Source organism: Clavelina lepadiformis, chromosome 1 (assembly GCF_947623445.1).
Source record: "Clavelina lepadiformis chromosome 1, kaClaLepa1.1, whole genome shotgun sequence".
NCBI classification, from domain to species: domain Eukaryota; kingdom Metazoa; phylum Chordata; class Ascidiacea; order Aplousobranchia; family Clavelinidae; genus Clavelina; species Clavelina lepadiformis.
The window spans coordinates 25808459-25829066 of NC_135240.1; the positions used below are offsets into that span (position 1 = coordinate 25808459).

The 20608-nt window shown below is 36.4% G+C and overlaps 2 protein-coding genes across 3 annotated transcripts; one reads left to right on the top strand and one right to left on the bottom strand.

Moving 5' to 3' along the window:
• Window positions 1-1620: 1620 nt before the first annotated feature.
• On the top strand, window positions 1621-13854 carry LOC143444314 (sodium- and chloride-dependent neutral and basic amino acid transporter B(0+)-like). The gene is made up of 16 exons (XM_076943507.1): window positions 1621-1685; window positions 2259-2321; window positions 2613-2730; window positions 3230-3361; window positions 3553-3717; window positions 4016-4217; window positions 4348-4480; window positions 4560-4694; window positions 6718-6821; window positions 6951-7075; window positions 7141-7253; window positions 10324-10452; window positions 10586-10685; window positions 10765-10871; window positions 12625-12801; window positions 13167-13854. Exons 1-16 carry the CDS (start codon window positions 1662-1664, stop codon window positions 13356-13358), a joined length of 2019 nt encoding a protein of 672 aa, XP_076799622.1. The 5' UTR covers window positions 1621-1661; the 3' UTR covers window positions 13359-13854.
• A 39-nt stretch (window positions 13855-13893) lies between these two features.
• LOC143444315 (uncharacterized) lies at window positions 13894-19953 on the bottom strand. 2 transcript variants are annotated; one of them, XM_076943508.1, is made up of 9 exons: window positions 19799-19953; window positions 18742-18794; window positions 17767-17884; window positions 17491-17566; window positions 16814-16935; window positions 15654-15817; window positions 14443-14646; window positions 14273-14386; window positions 13894-14150 (listed from the first exon to the last, which is right to left on the bottom strand). In XM_076943508.1, exons 1-9 carry the CDS (start codon window positions 19810-19812, stop codon window positions 14032-14034), a joined length of 984 nt encoding a protein of 327 aa, XP_076799623.1. In that variant the 5' UTR covers window positions 19813-19953; the 3' UTR covers window positions 13894-14031. The 2 variants fall into 2 exon arrangements, with proteins under 2 accessions (XP_076799623.1, XP_076799624.1); XM_076943509.1 differs by having other exon boundaries at window positions 17767-17857; window positions 19799-19951.
• Window positions 19954-20608: the final 655 nt, after the last annotated feature.

Consider the following 20608-nt stretch of genomic DNA (forward strand, 5'->3'; position numbering starts at 1 on the left):
TGTTATTTTTTATTTATTTATTAGTCTCATTTTGTTTGGGTAAGTTGCTTCAGAAACCTCTGTTGATTTACCTTACTTGGTCTGTTTCATTCAGCCTATTGTGATACCTGGCGTGCTACGGTTACTTGTTATGTATGTTACATAGCTTTGTTTAGTAACAATGATTATCACCGGTTAGAAATCACCAAGAATAGCCCAATCAGTGTTGTTTTTGCGCTTAACACCGTTCAGAATAATGATACTAGAATTGAAAATGTTTCAATAATTTTATCATAGACAAAGTGCTAGGTGTTCCTGGGATATTGTAAGCCCTAAACTTTATTCCCTCTCCTGAGTTGCGTCTACTTTAAATGTTCCATCTCCAAGTACTGTACTGTCAGCACAATTCCCCATTGTTTCGCCTGGCTGGCTTAAGTTTTTTTTATGTTACCGGGGAGAAAACTTTAATGGTGACACCCACTGAGTGCGACACGAGGCTCGTTAAAAGCAGGTACCTAGTTTTGAGAAATTCCAGCCGTTTGTTAAACAAACTAAGAAATTTTCGTTGCCATGTGCTGACGCTTGATGAAAAACGACCTTGGAAATCAAACATTTTATATGATATCACATTTAGAAGTAAACACAAAAAACAACCGATGGTGCGTAACAACCGAACAATCTTCTTAAGCATGAACTTGCCCACTATATAAGCTTACAAGGAAAGAAGCTTCTTATAGAGCAGTAACCCATAAATAAAGGTTTCTCATAAAATAACTACTGCACATAAAATAAGTTTCAAATGAAACTACATCCATGAAGAACATTTTATTTTCCCTTGGGAATAGGCTTTCTTGCAAAATTCAAAGGGGAAACAACGTATGAAATGTGCACAGGGAAAAACTTCCTGGTCGCTATAAAGGGTTGAATTGTGGCTAAATTTAAACATAGTGTTCTTATTTAAATTGGGTTTAGATTTTGATATAATAACGTTTAAGTAAGTTTAAAAAATAAATCAGAAAAATACGTTTAAACGTTTAATTTTCTAAACTGAATAGACCTGTTAACGTCAATGATTCATTTTACAATCATGCAAAATAATTATAGCTATAATGAAATTGATGTGTGAATAGTGATTTCCATCGCCCGAAGGTTGCCTGCGTTTTTAAAACTATCTGTCTGCAAAGAGAAATTGCTTGACTGACTGCAGTTTTAAAACACCATTAGAATATCTTGTGCAATAATCATTCATTATTCATTTAACTTCCATACATTTTCATCCATCTGTCAAACCCAACATGTGCATTTCTAAGGAGCAAATATAAAGCACAGTTGAGTTTCGACGTACGCTGAATGACAAGTTACAAAACTCTTCACGTAGCCAATAGCGATAAGGCCAATATTCGTCATCTTGAAAATGGGACAATTTCGTTAGAAGAAATACAGTAAAAGGCGTCCGTGCTAGCCGTGTGTCCGTTGGGTCAATATCGATGGTCTGGTGTTTCGTTCACAACAGAAATTAACAAGCTTGGACAGAACAGCCAAATTAGGCTGCATAGCAGCATGATGCGAGTCAGCCGATGTAATTCCAGTAAGTGGATTAAAAATTCGGAAAATAATGATTTTTAACCATTTTACAGATCTTCAGTTGTAGCTTTTGTAATATCGTTTATTTGAACTGCAATATGTCAAAAAGTGAAACTGAAAAGGTAAGCTAGCAAGATAGCAACGTGCACATTTTGCCAGGGTTTGATAATAATTATAGCACCTTTTGATCTTAATTATATTTTAAATACGACACCTTTCTTTATAGTATAAGCTGAACACAAATTAAGGGATTTATAAAGGAACTTATAGAAACTTATAGAAAAAACCGGCTTACAATGAAATATGCATGTGCAATGCAACGCACGTTGTTCACTGATTTGTGTACGCTATGTGTAGTATACAAGAAGTCCAACTGCATCAAATACAACCGGTTATGTTAGTGCAGACTTACTCGTGTTCCATTAGTATTGTTATTATTATGTCACCAATGACTGTCAAGATAATTTTTAATTTTCAATCCAAACAAATGTTTAATTTCCTAATACACTTACACCTGGGTAGATGACAAATCGTAGCCGTGTTAATTTTCTTATTTTGCAACATTTGTGGCTGAATGTATTCCAACTCACTGTCATCACTTTGCCATTGGGTGCGAATAAACATCGGTCCCTTTTCACACGTTAAAAATAATCCATAAAATTTCCCAAACTCAATGAGGATTTATCTTAATTCAGGTCGATTTACGGAAAGAGGATGAACTCTCCTCCGAGAGCTTAGTGGAGAAGAAGGCACCGGAGGTGAGAGATAAATAATTGATCAATTGATGATTGAATTGATCTAAAATCGGGTTAACGTTGCAATCTTCTTATTAACGCAATATTTTTCTTATTGCTGCCTCATGTTTCGGGAATTTGAAACGATAATCCAATTTTCGGCAGCACGAACTGAAAATAAAAACTCTTCAACGTTGCTTTCGTATTTTGATAATTTTTTACTTCAACTAAAACCAAACAAATGACTGCTGGTAGAAGGGATTTTAACGTTGCTTCTCGTGATAGATTGACGTCACATCCTTATTGTTTGCTCAGGGGGAAGAGAGAGAGACTTGGGACAAGAAACTCGACTTCATGCTCTCTTGTATTGGATATGCGGTCGGCCTCGGCAATATTTGGAGGTTTCCTTATCTCTGTTATAAGAACGGAGGAGGTGAGAACCATAAAATTCCAAACCGTTGAAGTTCTTCGTCTCAGCGGTGCGGTTTATTTTAACAAAAGTGTTTCATTTTCTTGTAAATTTCCATCGAAACATATTTCTTTGGAATATGACGTTTTGTGTTAGTGTGGTATGAAGGTAAGGAAATGACAAGTTTCGAAGGACGTTTCAAGGACCCGTGTGGGGCAGAGTAAAGCTGGTATGGACAGAAAACCAGCTTGTAGCTCGCGTTACCAAACATGAGAGAAAACAAAGCAATGATAAATAAACATGATTTGAAACATGATAATTACGCTTATAGGCGGACTGGGCTGAAACCCACTGACAAACAAAAACTGCAATGATACAGATTTTCAAGATAATGGATGAAACCGATAAAGATTTCTAAACAGTCATCGTTAATTAAGTAAATGATTAATGAATATCCATAAAGTGTAGTCCACTTTATAAAAATTACTGTTTTGTGACTTAAAAAACATCTTTATTGTGATAGGCGCTTTCCTCGTGCCTTATTTTATCTTTTTGATCATCTGCGGCATTCCTTTGTTTTTTTTGGAGCTCAGCTTTGGTCAATTCGGTGCACTGGGTCCTGTCGCTATTTGGAAGGTCGCTCCACTTTTTAAAGGTACAGGTCTAAATATAATTTTTTTAAATCTTTACAAGCTTACCAACAAATATGTCCTTGTAGGTAAGTTGGTAGTTAAAGGCCATAAAAGTGCTTATGTGGAAAAACTTCCGTTAGCCAGCGAATATCAAAAAACTAACAAATTCAGTTGTAGTTTTGCGGACGCTATGATTTATTCTTTACTTTACCAGGTGTCGGATACTGCATGATGATGATTTCTTTTATCGTGTGCATCTACTACAACGTCATAATTGCCTACAGTTTGCATTTTATCTTCAATTCTTTCACGTCTGTTTTGCCTTGGTCGACTTGTGGCAATGTATGGAACACGGAATTCTGCAGGGACAAAGTGCAAAGTAAATGCTATTGTTTATCGTTAATGGAATAAATCAATGGAGTAAAATAAACAAATTAAGTTTAAATGGATAATAAATAAAATTGCTAATTGTTAATCGAATACTAATTTGCTAAGCTAGTTGAGCTTAAAAGCACTTAAAGCAAATATAATTTTGAACTGTAAAGTTGATTTCATGGATCAAATTATTTAGATAAAATACTATCATAAACAGTGCCCTCATAAGTATAAGCTAAATGATCAATTTATATAAAGAATAATATACCGTTGTTCATAAAGAATGACTCTTTACATGGCAGACGCCAACGTCACTTCACCGCCCGAATGGACCGGGGTGAAATGCAAAGCGGGGGCGGGCTGGTTCGATGCCACTGGCATGACCTTCGTCAATGCCACAAACCTCAACGACGTAGGATACATGGGCAAGGACGATTGGGCGAACGAGACAGAAGTCAATGGCAGCTGCATAACTTTTACCACCGCCTCCCAGGAATATTTCAGGTATCTTGCAGCGTTTTCGTAAAAAAAGAACACAATGGTGTGGAAAACCCATTTGTAAAAGTTCAATTTGGATCGCAACTGTTTTATCGTGTTTTTTATCGTGTTTTAATCGTGTTTTATATCATTCCAGTCGTAAAGTTCTTCGTCTAACTGAAAGCATCGCTGAAACCGGCGGAATCCAGTGGGAACTGGTCGGTTGTCTCGTTCTAGCTTGGGTTATCGTCTTTGTGTGCTTGTTCAAGGGCGTAAAGTGGTCGGGCAAGGTAGGTCGAAAATAATCAATGGATAGTTGGTAGATAATAGTTTGGCGATTCGTCGCATTTATCTTTATTTTTCCTCCAGGTCGTCTACTTCACAGCGACCTTTCCCTACGTCGTCCTCTTCATTCTCCTCATCCGTGGAGCCATGGAGGAGGGAGCCACAAAGGGAATAGCTTATTACATCACGCCCAACGTTACCAAGCTCCAGGACATATGGGTGAGGTTTTATGAGGCTTATTAAGAAACGCGCCACGTCATTCAAGGCAGCGATGGAACAGTCTGCGCCACGTTGTTACCACTTCACGTTGGTATTCGAATTACGTCATAATATTTCAAAATCCCAAGTGATGTTGGCGATTGAAAAGGGTGTGTTTTGTTCACTTTTCAATGATTCACTTCCGGTTTCCATTAACGACCACTACTCCAGTTATTAATCAGGGGCTGTTTGATTTGACAATGGAAGCGACGTTTTATCTCGCCCTATTTGCCACTAAACAAACGCCCAGGGTTATTTTCGTTTGGTTTGTGAAAATAGCAATCGATCGGTTATGTAAACAACTGCATTCTGAGAAGGGTGTATTAAAGTTTTCTGCAGCATACATTACAGGTTAAAATCTCACATCCGCTTCACTTACATCAGCGTGAATTTTTTAATTTATACAGAAAACGTCCTTTGTAATGCTTGGGCCCGTACATTGTATAAATTTTTTACCGGACACTTGATCCTATCTCATGTTAAATTTGATGCTGTGAGTAAGCGTTTAGTGAGAAGTGCTCTGAATGGCCTATATTTTGTTACCGACTGTTAACTAAACACAATAAGGATTCACAGTGACCGTTTACGAACTGGTGTTATGCGGGACCTGGACAAACCAATTCTTGTTCACGACACAATGTGTTTGTGTTTAACCTTTTCTTAAGAATCATTTTAGAAGCTCGTACGCAAGTCTTACTTATATGCTACTGTGTTTATGGCAATTTTGAATGAAAAAAAAATTGATTGGGCTACCGATGATGAAACATGAACAAACGCCTGATATTTCGACTTAGTAATGTGACAAAAATATGTGTGATAACTGATAACTAGGGCAACCAGTTTTTTGACCTAAAAAGTTTAAATTTTGACGTTATTTTGACCTAAAAAGTTTAAATTCTGACCTTATTTTGACCTAAAAAGTTTCAATTTTGACGTTATTTTGACCTAAAAAGTTTAAATTCTGACCTTATTTTGACCTAAAATGTTTAAGTTTTGACCTTATTTTGAAAAACGCTAAACTGATAGTCTCTACAGTCTACACTGTCTACAGCAACTTTCTAATCTAAAGCTGCATTTAAAATTGACAAAACGCTTTTTTAGTGTTGCTTTTTTTTCGTTTCTGCGTATTAAGATTGACAACTTGCAGTTTCAAATGCAATGCCTTCACATCGTGACGTCACCAGACGCGCTGAAAGGCCTTCCCTCTCTTTGTGGCTTTGGTTCTAAGTATAATTTGGGGCACTGGAATTGTTTGCGGTACAAGAAAAGAGAAAAACGGAAGAATAATATTGCAAAATGGTTACAAAATTACAAGTTTAATAGATTTTGACCTAAAAAGAAGACCTAAAGAAACAAATTGACCGTATTTTGACCTAACGTAACATTTTGACTTTATTTGACCTAATAACTTCTATACCACATGTCGTACACAGCTGAAATTTGTTTTGTGCTTGTTTGATAGCATTCTGAGCAGGTTAAAAAAAATTGACCATATTGACTTTTGGTTGCCCTACTGATAACCTTTCAAAACCCGCCTGGGAAACGTGTTTACCATAACCGCATATCGCAGAAATAATCGATATACGTTTCCAGATAGATTAGTCGAAATACAAGCCCCACTCCCTTTTATAGTTATACACTGTAGACTTGAGAACCTATCTGAATGAAAATTCTAGCTGGAAGCTTCTAGAATTCTGCATGTTTACTGCGCTTGTATTCTTGTTTGAGCTTCGATGATTGGGCTGTAGTTACAGTGTACCAATAGTGGGTTAATATGTTATCCTTAGACCTAATTAGGTCTTTAGTAGACATACCCCTTTATGTTACACGCCCCTAAATAAAAAACAATTAAAAAACAACAAAGTTTTGCTGAAACATTTAACAAAAGGCCTTCATGAAAACTAGCTTGTTTAAGCATCGTTCTTTGGGAACTGTTCATCGCATGGCCTTTGCTTATTTTCGTGTTTGTTGCTTGTTTTTGCAGGTTTGGTCGGACGCCGCAGTTCAAATCTTTTACTCTCTGGGTGCGGCCTGGGGTGTTCTGCTTTCCTATTCATCTCTAAACAAATTCCACAACAACGTGTACAGGTATATATGACCAACAATGGTATCATCTATAAATGCAGAATCAAAATCAACAGAAATCACCGCAGAAAAAATGACTGGAAAAACTAAAAAAGTTAAAGATTGCGTTTATGCTTGAATATTGTTGAACAGAGATGCAATTTCGATTTGTGCAATAAACTGCTGCACGAGTGTTCTTGCTGGTTTTGTCGTCTTCTCAGTGATTGGATCTCTTGCTCACCAAACCGGTCGTGAAATCGAAGATGTCGTTGATCAAGGTAAGAGTTATTTATCGATGTCCTGTTTAACGACTATTATTATCGATTAATTATCGCGTTTATAGGTGCTGGTCTTGCCTTCGTCGCCTATCCTGCTGCAGTCGCCAACCTCCCTGCTGCCCCCGTGTGGGCGTTTCTTTTCTTTTTCATGCTCCTGAATCTTGGCTTGGACAGTCAGGTAACATCCTTTGTTGTAAAATTTTGGCCCTGAAGTTCGGAGACTGGAACACGGTTTCGCGTTAAACATTTTGATTCTTGACACATCAGTCTCCAAATGTTAGCTGCGCAAATAATTTTAACACCAAAACAAACCAAATTTGAAAATAACGGAGTTGATGCGATTTTGAGCTTAAATCGCAGTCAAGATCTTTTCTGGTTTAATTTGCTTAGGCCTATGCGTATATCCGTTCAAGCAAATATTTTATGGTAAAATTATTTGATAATCTGTTAGAAAACGAATCTTTGGTTTCGAATAATTAATTATTTTTAAATTTCATTATTGAGTTTAATCATTGATGTGCGCAGAAAATGTAACAACTGTAAGTTACATTCAGAAAACGTCAATTTAAAAGATTTTACCTTAAATCCGAAAAGAAAAATATTCCAATTTTGAAATAAATATTTTTGTCAAATGAAAACACGATTTCGGTGGATAATTTCATTTCAAAAATATAAAGTATTATGACATAGTCTGCAAATTATTTAATAAGAACTTAAAAAAAATTTGAATAAACAAAAAATTTTGCAAATGTTTTATCAATACCGACACAATAGTGATAAATAATAATTTATAATCTATACAAGTGTTGGCTTACAAATGCAATCCACACATAAAATGTAGTAAATTTATTGAATAACCTCTACGTCTTACATGCCCAACACCAGCAGACTGGTCTTAAACAGGGCAAATTTAATGCACAAGACCAATGTTCCGGTCTCCACTAACCACCAATTACTTTTTGTCTATGTTAAGCTTTTATCGAATTCAAACAGGTATGTGGATTTTTATGTCATAATTAAGTTTTTTTTTTTAAACATTTATTGTCCATATTTTTATTTTGTTTCATCTGTTTTTACTTGGCAAGGAAGTTTGTGATCGTGAAAGGTTATTGATTGATTGTGCCAAGTTAATTGCTTTTGTTTCAAACGACTTAGATTAACTCAAAATGCAGTTTTGGCCTACAGCGTCCTGGTAATGAATAGAAATAACTTAAATTAACTTGATCTGGTTGAAGTGGATCATAAATTTGTTAGGGTTTAATCAAAACTTTCAAACAAAGCAAATGTTTCAATTTGCAATTCACTTTTCTCATTCTCTTTGATGACAAACTTCCTTCCATGTACTATGACCTCAAGTGGTGAAGAGAAACTCAGACACCACACTCTGCTATGTCTGATGTCAATGGCACCTGACTTTATCACTTTGAAGATAACTGACAATCAGGGTTTCATCAGCGAGCGAGTGTTGTTGATTTTCTTTTCACTATTTGGTGCATGGCTTTGCCAACTCTATTTTAATTATGATATATGGAAGTTTTATCTTACTGTGACAAAGGGAATTTTCGTAAATAAAAACTTAACTGTTAATTAGTATTTTCGTTCTTACAGGCCTGAACTTGAACATATTTACAAATAAATATATATGATTTTTGCATTTTTACTTTTGCGTTACCATATTGCTACAATGTTGTTGTGAGTAAGCGGGTGCTGTATTGTGCAAGTGCAAGTGTGAGTGTGCTATTTGCAAGTATTTGACAAATATTTCTCTATACAAATTTATATGATTAATTTGTATTCAGTACATAGGCCAATTTTTATATATCAGCTATGTTTCAAACACGGTCTATAATTTTCTTGGTGAGTCGAGCACAGTTTAATGTGCATGGTAGATACTTCGCCAGTTGTAAAGTGACAAAATTACCAATCCGGTTTGGGTTTGAGATAAAATATTTCTATGGGCAGATGGGTTTATTGGAGTGTTGTGACGTGAGTAGCTGGATGAATGTGAGACGGTGATACTTTGAACGTAATGAAACTAACCATAAGACTTCCTTTCTGCATTGTGTCCGTTAGGGGCAGGCCCAGGGCAACAACGATGAAAGAGGCAGTCCCCCGACTTTCAGCCTGCCCCCCCGCCCGTATTGCTGGTAATCATCGGAATCAGTATATTAGTGAACTTATATTTCGTTGCTTCTTTTTGGCTGCTTTTAGTAATCTCTGTAATGTTTTCTGGTCTTTCTTTTGCTGGCTTCTCCATTATGATGTGGCTTAGAACAATAATGCACGTGGCCACGTGAGCCAAAGCATACGTTGCACTGCAAAATATACTGTAATATGAAAAACAACCCGATGAAAAACACTTGGCGTTTGTTTCAAATTAGCTTGCATTACTTTGTGATTCACTTCTTTAGTTTAAATAATTGGCATTTTCGACAAAACTTTCGAGTATTTAAAGTTCTCAGTTTGTTACTGCAGTTTGCAGGTCGGGCTTTCTTGATTTTGTTCATTAAGAAAGCAAAACCAGGTTTTTGCAAACATGTTTTCAGTTAGGTTTATTATTTTTATTCAAAGCAAAAACCATGAAATGCATACATCCCGAAATTAATCATTGCCATGTTCATTTACTGCTTTAGAAAATGTCATTAAATATAGTACGCCTATGTGGAAAGTATGTGATCAAAGCAAATAGCCTAAACAAAGTCGGTTGGTTATCATTATCACATATTGAGTTCAAAGTATAATACAAATACTTGTTAGTTCAATTACATCATTTGCTTGTCAATAAACATGGCAATGTACAAGATATGCAAAATGGCTTTAATACTTTTCACTTTTGCAATTTACAAATTTTGTTGTATGCTTGACCCTATGGCTTATGGCTATATTTTGGCTTAACCTTTATCGTTGGTTCCTGCCGAGGTTTAACCAAAACGGTTTCGGAAAATCATATATAAAGCTTAATTTAGATTCTCTTAACCTGGGTTATAGTGAAAAATTATGGACTGCTTGAGCTCTGATTTTTGGCTTAATAAAGGTTGATCTTGTTATGGACACATACAAAGTTCGGGCAAAAAATTGCATTTGTTTTATTCTCTAAGCTTATAAGTATCGGATGTGTTTTCTCCAACTTTTTTCCATTTTTAACGCCGGCATACCACTGTTTCTTTGAGCAGCCAACTCCTTTTTTCTAAAATAACCACACAGGGTTTGTAGAGTACCAAGCTAAACAATTTATTATATTTGTTAAGTTTGGAATGATTGAGGGAGTCACCAAGGGTTTGTTGGATGAAGTGTCCTGGTTCCGTAAAAATCGAGTCAAGTTTTTGGCCGGCCTCTGCGTGATTCAATTTGTTCTTGCTATTCCAATGGTCACTGAGGTATGGTGGTAGGTTGTAGCTGCAATGACATAGCATAAGCAGTTAAACCATTTGCTTGCTCTAATTTACGATACGGGCTCTTCTGTGTAACCTATTGGCTCTATCATATACTGTAAGTGCGTTAATGTTACAGAGCGGAATGTATTGGTTAAATCTCATCGATTGGTACTCTTCGGGATTTCCGCTTATGATAGCTGCGGTTATGGAAATCGGTTGTTTGTCCTGGAATTACGGTATGCTCTTTTCTAGTGTCCAACGATTTACCTAAATTGGTTGTGGTTCTTGGTGATCTTTATGTGATTTTTATGTCAGGTGTTGACCGCTTCATTTACGACATCGAGTGCATGATCGGGAAACGACTCTTTCTCTGGCAGTGGTGGAAGGCATTGTGGCTTGTGATAACTCCGGCATCTATCGGGGTAAGGTGGACCAGGTGCTCTTAAAGTTTGTTAGATTCACTATCAGAGCCGTACGACACCTTGGGGTAATAGGGTAGGTGCGCCATTTTCAATCTGGGCCGTTTGGCTACATGCAGTAATCTGCTTTGAGACTTAATAAAAACGGTGACTGCGACTCTGGAAATTTGCTGACTTCTATCTGGGTACGAAACTGCAAAGCGATCTATGATTTCATCACCATTCTCGTAGTTGACCTTTTCTTATCTGCGAAGCGAGACACACGCGTTTGACGTCACGTGACCAGACCCTGTGTGCTCAATCAATTTTGTCACGTCAAATGAGTGACAACTATGATCAATGTTTATTTAGGAGGGAATGACACAAAACAATTTTATAAACTTTAATTTGATTGCTTGCCAAACGTGACGTAAACATGGGATCCACATTCTAGAATAACGAATCCTAAAGAACCGAATGTCAAAGATTCGCATTTAAATTTCGTATTTTTCCCGAATCTTAGGAACTAGTTTTATTTTAAGTTTGAAGGTTTTTCACTGGCAGGGGCTGGAGATGTTGTTGTCGATTGTTATTTCACATTCCGACACTATGTGGTGGGTGCGGTAATCGTCATGAATTAAACCGTGTTTTATGTCAACTGACGATTGTAAACTTGCTCGAACCATGATAATTTTGTGAGCTCATTGCAAATTCAAAACAAAAGCACTGCTGGTGCTAAATATTTTCAACTTTTATGCTATTCTAGAATAGGATTCGAATTTCTAGATCCGGAATAAACTGTTCTAGATTATTCTAGAATAGTCTAGTATTTTGTATTGTACATTCCTAGACGTAAAACATTTTGCAAAAACGATCGACAACATAGACTCACGTAGCCTGTCTACTTCACGATAGTAAAAATAGTCTATAGCATGTTAGTAAAATCAATTTGTTGGCTTTGCTTTTGCTCAATAACCGTTAAGTTACCCGTTAATAGCCTGGGAAAATTTTATGGATTATTTTTAAAGTTATAGACTGCAGTAGAGGCTACCATTTTTTAGCCTATTTTCTCAATTAAGTGCCTTGAGCTCGTTACGCAGACATGCGTGCCTGCCAAACGTCTTGTTCATTCGCTGTTTGTGTAAAATAAAAAGGTTGATTTTGATAAATCGCGGTTCTATCTAATCTAAATGTCTGATGCGTCTTTTAGGCCCAGACTTGCTAAGCCCTCTGCCATAACCTTGCAGCATGTTAAAGTACTTGTATCTGTTTTGGCGATAAAGTGGTTCACCAGTCTGCCTGAATTTTGTAGGGTGTAATATGTTATGGCATTCGTTATAATACTGTGTTTAGACGCCTATGTTAACGCGCTGCCTGGCATAGCGAGACATTTACGTGAACTGCCTTTCGGAAACAGTAGCCCATAAACTCGTTATATTCTCTTTAAATTACATATTAAAATTGTGCGGTTTTCTAAACAAAATTTAGTCCTGATTAACTACCGGTAATTGTTTTTACGGTACAACGTAAACACTGGCAAATGTATTATTCTTAAATTCTGGCTAAAATCACTACAGAGCAACAATACTATATCCCATTGCAATAAACGAATGACAAGAAAAGGTCAAAAACGTGTCTCCCACTGGCTTTAATGGATCGTTTATTGATACGTCATAGAGGTTCAAGTATGGCCACTTGCAGTTAATTAAAAAGTGATGGGGAGATTGAAAGGAGATGTTACAATGAGTTTAACCAAACTGGTCATTTTTCTTTCTAGCTTGTGATGACAGCCTATGTCACTTTTTACTCCCCGGCGAAGTACAACGGCAATGGTTACCCGACTTGGGCCGAAGTTATCGGTTGGTTTTCTGCCTTTGCTTCCATTATCGCCATACCAGTTACGGCTATCTACCAAATTTTGAAGCATCCTAGAGCAAAAGGAACAATTTTTGAGGTAAAAGATTCTGCAGTTGATTGAAGAAACTTTGCATTGACTGATTATATTTTGGGTTTAGAGAATGAGCTAGTTGTCAACAGCAAGTCATTATGATCAATATTTTCATGCACGTTTCACAACTTTTGTTACTTTTTGTCCATGCATTAACGCATGCTATTTTCATCTGGCATTGTTTTTCCATCCCCACTATGTCAATGAAGAAAAATGAAACCATGTAATGTCATCAAATTTCTGATGATTTGGTTATAGTTGTCTGCCTGTATATTTTGCAAAACCTACTGCTCGGGTGCTCGCAGTACTTAACGAACTTTGCTAAATGATAAAAATATCACATTTTGTAAATCGAGTTCTCTCTTCTTCAGAGGGTAAAAGAGCTCTTGAAGAGCGATCCGGACTGGGGACCTCGCGATCTTCACATCGAGTACAAGTACAGATCCAATAAGAAGGTGATAGAGATGAAAGAGCGAGGTTCCGAGCCACTGACCTCCTGCTGCGCTGGAGAGCAATCCTCCTCCTCCAGTTCTGAGTCTCTGGAGCCTCCGAGATACGTTTAACCATTCCATCCTCTTCTGTTGGTCAATTTAGTTATCTTGAGCAACCTCAATCAAGGGACCTGTCTCAGGATAATTATCAAGTGATAAATCGATGTGGCAACACATGTATGCCTCTAGTTATTGACAAATGACTTTGAAACAACTTTGGTTATATTTGTGCGTTTTATGTAGCTTTTCAAAATATTCTTTCAATCTCTTTTCCCATGGAAATGATCGTGTAAACAAATGCCAGTGCACTATGTGCACGGTTGGGGCATCAGTGACTATGCGCGCTGTGTGTGCTACTTATCATGCTTATCTTGTGTACAACTTATGCACTGTGTGCATTATATATTCGTAGCATTGGGTATTAGAGAGGATAACCGGATGAGACAATATTTATCACAGAGTAACATTCTTATAATCGGAAAATCGTACAAAGTAAGTCCTGAACACACACTGGCATATTTTTGTAAGTTTTGGATGCAACTTTTAAATAAATCTATTCGGTATTATATTGCCCGAGTTATTTGAAGTACTCTGACCATGGCAATAGTTTACTCGCTTCAATCATATATTTATTCAAGTAGCTGATGGCAGCAAATCGCGGATACAAAAGTGAAACAAGTAAGATCTCATTAACATGAAAAAAATCGTTCTAAAATGTGCAAACTAGTGAGCGGCGGGTTTAGAATCAACCTGGTTTCACGTTCACGTGCAGAGGTTTCAACCTGACATTACGAGAAAGACCAAGTCGCAACGTGGGCGTTAACGTGGCTTCGAGTTTCTTGTGCGGAGGACTTCCCGATGTCCCTAAACATATGTCAATTAGTAAAAGCCCAAGTGTACACAAATTAAGCTGATAGCTGACGTTGGCACTTGTCCCTAGAACATGAGCATTGTGCTAACAACAGTCGGTTGCATTAAAAGCTCACCAGGTGGCGTCCATGAAGGCTGTTCGAACTTTTTCAAAATTGGATTTGCATAATTAACAGGAGCCACAGATTTAGACAAGCCTGTTCCTCGAGGTTTAGCAGACACCGGAAATGCTGAAAAAAACTGTAATGTTTGACAACCGGATAGTGCTTTATAGCAAAATACTAACCTGTTTCAGCAGTCGTCTTTGTACTTTTCACCTCCATCTTTTTAGTTTGATTAACTTTGTGAGTGTTTTTCTGATTTGTACTTGGCTTATTTTTTATTCGATTTTTCGTGCTTGATTTCTTTTCTTTCTTTATTCTTTTTGGTTTTGAAGGTTTCTTCTCTTCACTAAAGTCACTATCGTAATCACTTTCCTGATTTGTGAACTCTGTTATACAATCAATACTTTGTTATAATATCTTTAACACCAAAAGTGAGGTTGCAATGGTGCACCATACCATTAAAATTTGTAGTATAGGGTGCAGCATTTTTAGCTAAACTGGAACTAATGCCATTCATGACGAAAAATTACAATCTTATCACATTAAACAACAGCCAGTAGAGCACATAGTTAAATTAACATATTACCATACATTAATGCTATTGCTATACAATGGATGTTATGTTTCGCTTAGGATAACACCCACTCACAGTTGCATCCATGTGGATTCTACATTTATGAGCAACTGAAAAGCAGGTTTTGAGATATGTGCTTTATTCAATACAAAATAATAAGACTGGTCTTATTATTTTGTTTTTATATTTTGTATTATAGTGGTTACTATTACTATTGTATATTTTGTTTTTATTTGTATTTTTATTTTGTATTATTTTCTATTATAGTGGTTACTATAACTGAATCAGCTGAAAGGGCCATCACACAACAGATTATGCACATGAATGACAAGTCTATGAATACTGCTATGGGTACATTTCAAGTAATGGTCCAGTATACATTAATTAAAAGTCTAGAATCTAGATCTTCTGTAGCAACAGAAAGCCAACCAGAATACACACGGCCATAATCACTTTGCCAATAAAAGTAAAAAAGCCAATAAAGTTGATGTAATTGAATCTATAATTGTGCGAGTAGATTGGCGGTTAGCTCAATCAGGTTTCTCAGATTAAACAGCCAAAAAGCAGAAAAATAAAAAACATAGCAGATTTCATCAGCTATTGACTAAAAAGCCAAGATTTTAAACAGAAATTTATGATAAAAAATTTGAGAATAGTTGTTTGTGGCCCACCAAGACACAAGGATAGTGTAATGTGGCCCATACTCATAAAATGTTAGGCGCCCCTGGTTTAAAACAGCACGTTGATACATTGGGTGGACCGTTTTAAATTTTAATCATCTCGGTTGGCAACAAACTGAATGCATTAAAGTAAACAAACCTTCGTTATCACTGCTGCTGTGATCTGAGGCGACATAGTTATCTTCTTCATCTTTATTTTTGGATTTCGTCCTGCTCCTGGCTCTCGGTAGTTCCTCTTCTGCAGGGATCTCGACTTCTGTGATCTTGTCATCCACCTGGCATATCACTCCGTTTTCACTTGTTCTGGGAAGGGAGATAAAATTCTTACATCAACCTGTGGCGGCTTGGCTGGCTTTTGTAAAATCCTTACGTCTTTCATAGAAATGTGTTTTCCAGAACAATTGGAGTTTTTAAACTTTCAGTCCCGCCACATCATTCTTATGAAAGAGTTTTCCAGCTAGTAAATGGAGTTTAAAACTTGCCTTTTCAGAACACTGCAAACTACCGTTGGTATGTTTGAAAACTTGCTACGAATAACTTCGTGTGAAAGCTCCTTATTTAGTACGTTACCAGGTCGCTTCCAAGTAACTGTTTCCAACTTAACCGAATTTAATTTGCATTGCAAACGCACCGATTTTCTCGTTCACACGCTTTGAAATGTTCATGCTTTTTTTGTCATATATTTCCGCCACATCGCAGCACGTTTTATAAGCTTGAACTTTTGTGTGAGACTCCCTCAGAGCCTCAGAACCTCAGTCACAGACGCGAAGTTATAGACATATGTAATATCGTACTACTGTAGTCGTGGTGATTGAATCAGTAGATATCGTGCAAACAGTCGCATGACTTGTGTTCTCGGTTATTTGTAATATTGAGAAAGTGTACAGCACCTACAATAAAAGCCATTCTGGCAAACGGTATTTGTCATAAAATAATAAGAACGCATCGCCGTCAATAAGGTTAGAGAATTCTAACCGCACGCAACAATAGAGTCAGATATTAATGTAGTAGGTTAACTAAGTCAATAACGTAAGCTAAGACCGATAAACTCTGCGTCTGTAACTGTATCTGTCGGCATCAAACCTCTGCATTCCAACAACCCCAACCTCGACAGACTACCAACCTCTACAAACCTATGCTTCAATAATGTCGAAATGGCGGTAATATTTTTATGAATCAAATTTCAAAGAACAATATCACATGTTACATCACTAGATTTTGCAAAAGACAACAGACTCTATTGGAGCTCTACGTATTAAATGGATAACAAACAACGAATAAACATACCACAACCTTCACCTTTTTCTAGGCAAAACTATTTGTGCCGGTTTTATGTTCTCTTTGTCGTTATCTTTTGGAGGGCAGATTTGTGCTTTGGTGGTAAAAATCGTGCTGCTGCCATCCAAACTGTCGTTTGAGTTCTAAAAACAAAGTAATTTTAATTGAATGGTTTCATGAAAATTATACAATGAACTGGTCAAGCTGGGTTGACAATGTTTTTAAAAATTTGAATAGATAAGCAAAAAAATGGATAACCGAATTCTTATATTTAACAAATAAAACAGTTAAATCTTATGTTTCACGTTGCCTTTTTAATATGAAGCCATTTCAAAACTTTCAGATACAGTATAGGATTTAGTTTTCAACAATAAACTGCATAACATTGAAAAAAATAGGCTAAATCTGACAAACTGTATAGTTATAGCTGCTTGACACAGGTTATTTGTTTTATTGTATTGTTACGTCATAAAGGCGCTTCATCAGGCAACTAGGTAACAAAATGCGGGTTAAACAAGGTATTTATAATTGAGGAAGCACTGTACACACAAACATGGCAACATTTTAAAGAAAATGTTGAACATGTCCCTCAACCAATGTGAAAAATGTCAATGTGACAATAATTTACAGTTATAGTTGACATTCAATACAAGGTGCGTTTGTATAAACTAGCACAAAAGCGAGAGATAAAGATGAACCTGAGATGAAGCCAATGAGAGTTCCAATGCACGATCCAAGTCATCTTTAAACCAACCTTGGTCATCTGGTGTGAAACTGTAGAAATTACATCGACCATTTACTGGTTATGATCTATTCTGTCAAGTTGATGAGTATGAAAGTTTTTCAGAACACGTCATTGTTAAAACTCAAGCTTACATTACATTCAATACCATGTAGGATAGTTCTGGATGCCTGTGTAATCAATAAATTCACAGCAGGCAGCAATATAAATTAATATGTTGACCAGCACAAACCGAGCTTTGGGCTCTTTACGGCTGGTTTTCTTTGACGTTGATTCTTTTTTTGTTTTCTTCACAGGTGGTGGAGTTGAAGTTTCAAAATCGTCTGAAAACAACTTGGATAATTCAAGCTCTAGCAATAAAAACACAAACTCAAGACAAAGCAACAAGACTGATTAATTCGAACACAGGCACGCCTGTACATTTTTCCATTCTGGGCCTACATATTATTATAAGTATGTGTATTTTTTATATATTTTAACTATAAAAAAAGATGTAAAGTAGTAGGTTTAATAATTTTAAATTGATTGTGCATTATAGTGCACCCTTTCTTGTTTCACTGTTTCAGGTTTTTCTAATCAGGGGTTTATCCGACTTTGGCCTAATCCAGACCAGAAAGTACAGAGGTTTTGATAAGAATTCGGCCGTGCTGAGCAATAAAATTTGGCATGATGCTGTGTGCTGCCTCTAACTTTTTTATTTATTGATTATATATAAGTCGACATTCACATAATTAATATCGCCTTTTTTACAAAACAATGTAAGTGGAAACAATATAGACCTAGAGTGTGCATGTTGAAAAGTCTCAAGCAGGTGCGACTGTGCGTAGCCTAGCACACCTTCCACTATGGAAGCCTTGGCCTAATGAATTAAGAAAAAGAATAACTTAGTCTTGGAAAATTTACAAAACTTATTGATGAAAAGCCAAATAATATGACCAACTATCAAAAATAATCGAGCATCAAGCTTGAACTGTAAAGTTTGTTTCAAGTCTGTCTGCGCGGTTTTGGTGTGCATGTTTTTTGACTTGATTTCGACACAGCTGCCATACTAATGCCTGTTTATTTTATGTAGGTTATTGTGTCCTATTACTCCTATTGATGAAGAATTAAACATTCTACTTTCACATAGAAAAAGTGTTCCCTAAGCTAATAATTAAAACTTAACAATCCAGGGATAAACTATAAGGTACTTCTATATTTAACAAACCGTCACTGGCATCATCTTTTCCAAACTTTGAGTAATCAACAGTTTGTCTTGATCTGTAACAAACATACAAATATTACAAAAGCATTTCGCTTAAGCCAAGTAAACTTAACCTATTTGCCAGCTTATACAGATTAAAAATACTTTGGATGCGGACTCCATAATCCTAATAGAAAAGTATGGTAGTTTTTTATGAGAAATCGTGCAGGCAAAGACATATATTTCAGCAAGATGGCTCAATTTTTCTCGTATAGGCTTTTATTTTAAATTGGTGTTTAAACAACCAAACTTGTTTGTTTGTTTATTTCTAACTAGCATAAATGTGAAAAAATTCGGCGTCCCCTTTGGCTCGACTGGAAAGTAAAGCAGTTTTCAACAAGAACTCATGCGTGCAAAAACACAAATTCCAGTGTGATGGCGTACACTGAAGCCTTATTTCTTTGTTTATTCATTATAAATTGGCGTTTAAACAACTAATTTTCTTTGTTTATTTAATATAAATTGGTGTGAAAACAAAAAAGTTCGGAGTGCATGTTGAGGAACCGCGTGCGTGCAGGTCCCACTATTCAAAGCCATGATACAGTTTAACGACTAGTACATAATATTTAAAATTGAATAACTGCATAATGTACATTTAATAATTAATATAATGCAGGGTAATAAAGATGCCACTGGAAACAGGGTGCATTTCCCGCACCCTTCCAGTTACGCCGCGGATCTACGGTTAAGCGGCGTAAGCACGGTTTGACCTCAGCGTGACACGGAGCCAATTCACGTCTTGGCGCAACAATCGCAACTGAAAATTCACTTTGATCTTCCGTTTTTCTCTTGCTTAGACAAAAAAAAGCACAGTGTCTTATTCTTTTTAAAGATCGCAGTTGGCATGACGTCTTTGACGCATTAGGCTAATAATGTACCCCAAACTGACCTTAAGCGTACGCATGTTACATGTCACGCTTCGGCTGTCACTGTAAGGTTAGCAAAAGTAAGCCAAATAAAGTTATTAGTTAATTCATAAATTACTACTAGTAATTACAGCTTCCTTTACTACACTATTTACCGTCTTGGTTTCATCTTCTGGAATGTAAAAGCTTCATATGCTCGAAGCCTGGTAGAAAAGCTTCATATGCTCGAAGCCTGGTAGAAAAGCTTCGTCAAACATTCACACTTGAGACTCTCAAGTTTTCACTTCTTAACTCAACTCTTAATGCTTGCAAATTCCCGCCTTCCTTCACAGGGGAATCACCATTTTAGTTGGGCTCCGCTTACATAGAAATGTTATTTGTTTGAAGATGTTTTTAAATGCCTGTCTTGATTAGCTTCGGTTGCGAAAAGGTTGCGGTAACAAAACGAATTATTCAGCAAAAGTTGTAAAGTTTTGGTGAGAATTTTCAGAACACAAAATAAAAAAACAAACTAATCATACCTTAATAGCAAAACTGGAATTACCCAAAAAGAGAATATCGATACTGTATGAGAGAATGTAATTTAACGAACCAGAAAATAATAAAAATCAAACTAACTGAAAAATGATTACTCTCTTAAGTATTTCTTGGTCCGTTAATTCAAATTCGACTAAATTTTATTTGGTAATTTATATTTTGTTAAACTGTATTCGCATTTTGGATATTTCAGTTTTAGCTGTTTACATTAAATTATAGGTGACAAGTTAGATCGGAGACTTTATACTATAGACAGGGTTGCCATACCGTCCTTTTTTATAAGATTTGTCCTTATTTTAAAGGTCCGTGTCTTAGAAAATATGTTTGTCCTTATTTATAAGAAATGTCCTTATTTTCACTTTCGTCCTTATTTTTAGGGCGGATGTGGGCACTTTTGTCCTTATTTTGGGCATTTTGTCACCTTACGA